Source organism: Apis dorsata, unplaced genomic scaffold (genome assembly GCF_000469605.1).
Source record: "Apis dorsata unplaced genomic scaffold, Apis dorsata 1.3 scaffold_185, whole genome shotgun sequence".
Taxonomy (NCBI): domain Eukaryota; kingdom Metazoa; phylum Arthropoda; class Insecta; order Hymenoptera; family Apidae; genus Apis; species Apis dorsata.
The window spans coordinates 299911-304014 of NW_006263470.1; the positions used below are offsets into that span (position 1 = coordinate 299911).

At 48.5% G+C, this 4104-nt stretch overlaps 1 protein-coding gene across 1 annotated transcript in view; it reads right to left on the reverse strand.

Moving 5' to 3' along the window:
• Positions 1 to 4104, reverse strand: part of LOC102680800 (cadherin-23) — a 15629-nt gene that overhangs the window by 1835 nt on the left and 9690 nt on the right. Inside the window, exons 6-13 of the mRNA XM_031509839.1 lie at positions 3480 to 4102; positions 2869 to 3393; positions 2393 to 2745; positions 2087 to 2301; positions 1456 to 2015; positions 1070 to 1378; positions 695 to 989; positions 2 to 624 (exon numbers count right to left, since the gene is read on the reverse strand). Coding sequence (XP_031365699.1) covers positions 2 to 624; positions 695 to 989; positions 1070 to 1378; positions 1456 to 2015; positions 2087 to 2301; positions 2393 to 2745; positions 2869 to 3393; positions 3480 to 4102 — 3503 coding nt within the window. The remainder of the gene's footprint in view (position 1; positions 625 to 694; positions 990 to 1069; positions 1379 to 1455; positions 2016 to 2086; positions 2302 to 2392; positions 2746 to 2868; positions 3394 to 3479; positions 4103 to 4104) is intronic.

The following is a 4104-nucleotide window of genomic DNA, read 5'->3' on the forward strand; positions in this document are numbered from 1 at the left end:
TGTCCTCGTCGATGGCCTCGATCACGCCTACCCTCGCCCCGATCGGCGTTTCCTCGAGCACGGCGAGCTCAACGGGAGGGCTGTCCAGGTTCCGTTTGAAATGAGGCTTGTGGTCGTCGATATCGTTCACGATCACTTGCAACACCCTGGTCGCCTGTTGGGGAGGATTTCCCAGATCCTGAGCGACCAGTATCAACGTGTAACTGTCCTTCGTTTCCCTGTCCAACAATTTCCTGGTCGTGATCAGACCGGTCTCGCTGTTTATCCTGAACGCGCTCGCGTCTTTCCCGAAATTTCCATCCTCCAAAAATTTGAAAGTGATCTTCCCGTTCGGCAAGTTTGGATCATCCGGATCCGAAGCGACCACTTGAAACACAGGGCTGCCAATTGTCGAGTTCTCCGATATGTAAGCCACTTCTTCGAGAGTGGGTCTGATGAACAGTGGGACGCCATCGTTGCTTACCACGTCCCCGATGTAAAGAGTCAGAATCACGTCCGAGTACAATTCCGGCTCTCCTCCGTCCTCGCCCCTGATCCTCATTATGTACGGCTCCGTTCTACCCTTCCCTGTCAACGCTCGAGCCGAGTAAATCTCCCCGGTTGTATGATTTATTTCGAACAATCCTAGAATTTAATAACAATAATTGATCACGGGGCAAAGTAAAATGTGAAGGTGAATTAGTAAATTGCTCACCGCTCGCTTCACCCTCGTCGATGATCTCGTAGTTGATCACTCCGCCTTTGTCTTCGTCTGGATCAGTGGCGGTGATGTTCACAACACTGACCCCGGACGGGGCATTCTCGGGGATCACAGCCGTATATGTTTCCTGTTCGAACGTGGGCGCGTTATCATTCACGTCTAGAACGTCAACTGTGACCAAAGCTCTGGTACTTCTTTGCTCCGCACCGCCTTGAGGCATATCCGAGGCGACCACGTAGAAACGGAGAACCGATTGTTTCTCTCTGTCGAGGGTCGTGTTGGTTGCGATCTAAAGATTTATAATTTGATAATTTATTTGTATATATATATACATATGTTTAAAGCGATTAAATTATTTTAAATTTAAACCTGAATGTTCCCGGTTATTGGCTCCACCTCGAACATGTTAGCATTCTCTCCGATCAAGGAGTATCTCACTTCGCCGTATCCTCTTCTAACTTCCTGCTCCGTGTTTGAACTATCCATGTCCGTGGCCTTGACGTTTAACACGATCTTGGAAGGTTTCTCCGATTCCAGTACCGAAATTTTGTAATCCTTTTGGGCGAACACAGGATTGTTGTCGTTCGTGTCCTGCACTTCCACGATAACGTTGGCTTCCGACATTTTTCGCGTTATCTCGTAGTCTCTTGCCAGTGCTCGTACTTTAAATTGAATGAACTAAAAAAAAGATGATAAGAAAAAAACGCTCAAGCATTTTTCCTCTCAATTTACAATGTAAATTTATACAGATTTACCTTTTGATTCAGAGCCTCGTAGTCCAATCTCTTGCTCAAAACTACGTTTCCACTCTGGACACCTACGTTAACGTATCCCTCGTCGTCGTCTTCCCTCACCAACTCGAATCTCTGCACGGGATATCCGGTGGTGGGCTCCCTCGCAGACAACATCAGCAAAGTGGTTCCAAGGGGTTGCTCTTCGGGCACGGAAATCCTGATGGTCGGGTTATTGGGCGACCATCCAGGATTGGTGAAGGTTGGATTGTCATCGCTGTAAGCTTGAATGTATATCGTCACCTCGACCCTCGTGATCTGCCTCTCTTTATCGACCACGGCGTTCAGATCTTGCACTTGGACAGTGAGGATGACCACCGCGGCAACTTGATAATCCAACACCCGATTTACAGTTATTAAACCCGTGGTGGAGTTTATTCGAAAAGCAGTCTTGTAATCGTAAGGGGCTGTATTCTTGAGAGCCACGCCAGTCTTGTCCACGGCCCTTATAGGCTCCACTATGGAATACTCCAAGTAAGCGTCCGAGTCTGGATCTGTTGCCGCTACCTTCAATACAGGCTCGCCTGTGAAGAGTTGAGACGAGTTTTATATATTTTTTTTCTTTTTTTTTCCTCGATTAAATCGTTAAATTTACCTATCGCCGCTCTTTCAGACACGTAAACGAGATACGTCGACTCGTTGAACGTTGGCGGTTTGTTGTTCACGTCTATCATGTTCACCGTGACGGTGGTCGTCGCGGTTTCTCTGACGGGTGTGCCCGAATCTATGGCGTAAACTATCACTTCGTATTTTTCTCCACCGCTTTCCAGATCCAAACGGGCGTCCGGCGAGACCGTGATAACTCCAGAACTGTGAGAAAATTTATTTTTATTTTATTCACTTATCCTTCCTCGTTCTTTTTTTTTTCTTTTGAAAAGTGAAAATTACGAGTGCAAATTACCTGGAATCTATAACAAAATTATCCTTAGCGCCGGAAGCGATGTGGTACTGTAACAAGCTGTCTCTCCCGTCAGGGTCGTTCGCCACGACTCTAATGACTTCCGTTCCGGGCGAGGCGTTCTCCAGCAACCTTGCTCGATAAGTGCTGGGTCCTGGTAAATTAGATTTGTAATTTCCACGGAAGATGGGTTTCTGGTTTCCAGGTACCCCCACTCTCACCGACAGTCTCGTTTCGGAGAATAATGGCGGCGTTCCAGCATCCGTAGCTCGAATCGCCAGCTCGTAGATCCCTCTCTCCGTGTCGTCTGAACGCACTGCTTTCGCCATTGTTACTTCTCCAGTGTCGTGATTTATCTGCAAAAATTTATCGTCAATTTCAATCCCTTTCCGAAGGAAAGAAGAATATTATTTATTTCGATCTATCTGAGGGAAACTTTTTCTTTTAAGTTTCTTAATATTCATTTCCCCACGACATACCTTGAAAACATCGTTGGTCATACTGTTATGGGAGCTTATGGAGTACGTCACTTTTCCATTTCCTTGTGTCGGCCCATCAGCGTCCGTCGCCCTGACGAACATCTGTGGATCGAAACTCGTCGCCCCTTCTCGAACGGTTCTCGTGTACTCCTTCTGCTCGAACGTAGGTTTGTTATCGTTAACATCCTCCAATTCTATCAATATATTCACCGCCGAGACTCTTCCGCCCCCGTCCTTCGCCTCCATCGTCAACGAATAGGATTTCTGAGCTTCGTAGTCCAACGCCTTGGATACCGAGATCCCCCCAGTTTTTGGATTCGTAGCGAATTTATCAGCGCCGAAACCGCGCAACGTATACGTCAACTCGCCAAACGAGCCGCTGTCGTAATCTCTCGCGAACACGTCCCCGAATCGTGTCCCTATCCCTGCGTCCTCAGGCAGAGATAATTTGTACACCGATTGGGAGAACTCTGGGCTGTGGTCGTTCGCGTCCTTCAATCTCACGTGAACCTTGCTCGAAGCCACCTAAAATTCGTTTTCGAATTCACTTCGATCTCAACCAATTACTTGTTAATTTAAAATAAGATGCAATGTTTATCGTAAATTCGTACCACTTCGTTGGCAACCAGTGCAACAACCTCGAACTCGAGCTGCCTCCTCGCGGTATCTTCCACGTCGTAATCCAGCACGCTGACATTTTTCGCTTTGACCACAACCGGCACTCGACCCTGAGCCTCCTCGGGGCCGACGACGAAAGCTCTGCTTATCCCCGGATAATCCGGATCGTCTCTGAGGGCCAACGTGTATTTCGCGTTCTCCCCGACGTCGCCGTCGCTCACTATCATGTTCAAGCCTGGCAAAGGCGTGTCCTTGCCGATGTCCTCCGAAATTGTGATATTGAAATACTTTTGGTTGAAAACGGGCATCAGATCGTCCACGTCGGTGACAACGATCGTCACTATAGACGTGGCGGTGTCGGCCGGGATCTCGTTATTGATCAGCTCCGTGGCCTTCACCTGGAACGTGTAGATACCGCCATTTTGCAGGATCCTAGGATCCTCACGGTCGAGGGAAACGTTCGTGGTGACGAGTTTGCCCACTGTCGCGTCACCCTCTCTCGACACGTCGAGATCGAAATGGCCAGAGTCCTCGTCTTCCAACGTCAATAGCAGGCTCCTTGGCTCACCCGTGTCACCGTCCCGTGCTCTCACCGTAAGGATCGTGTGACCGGCAGGC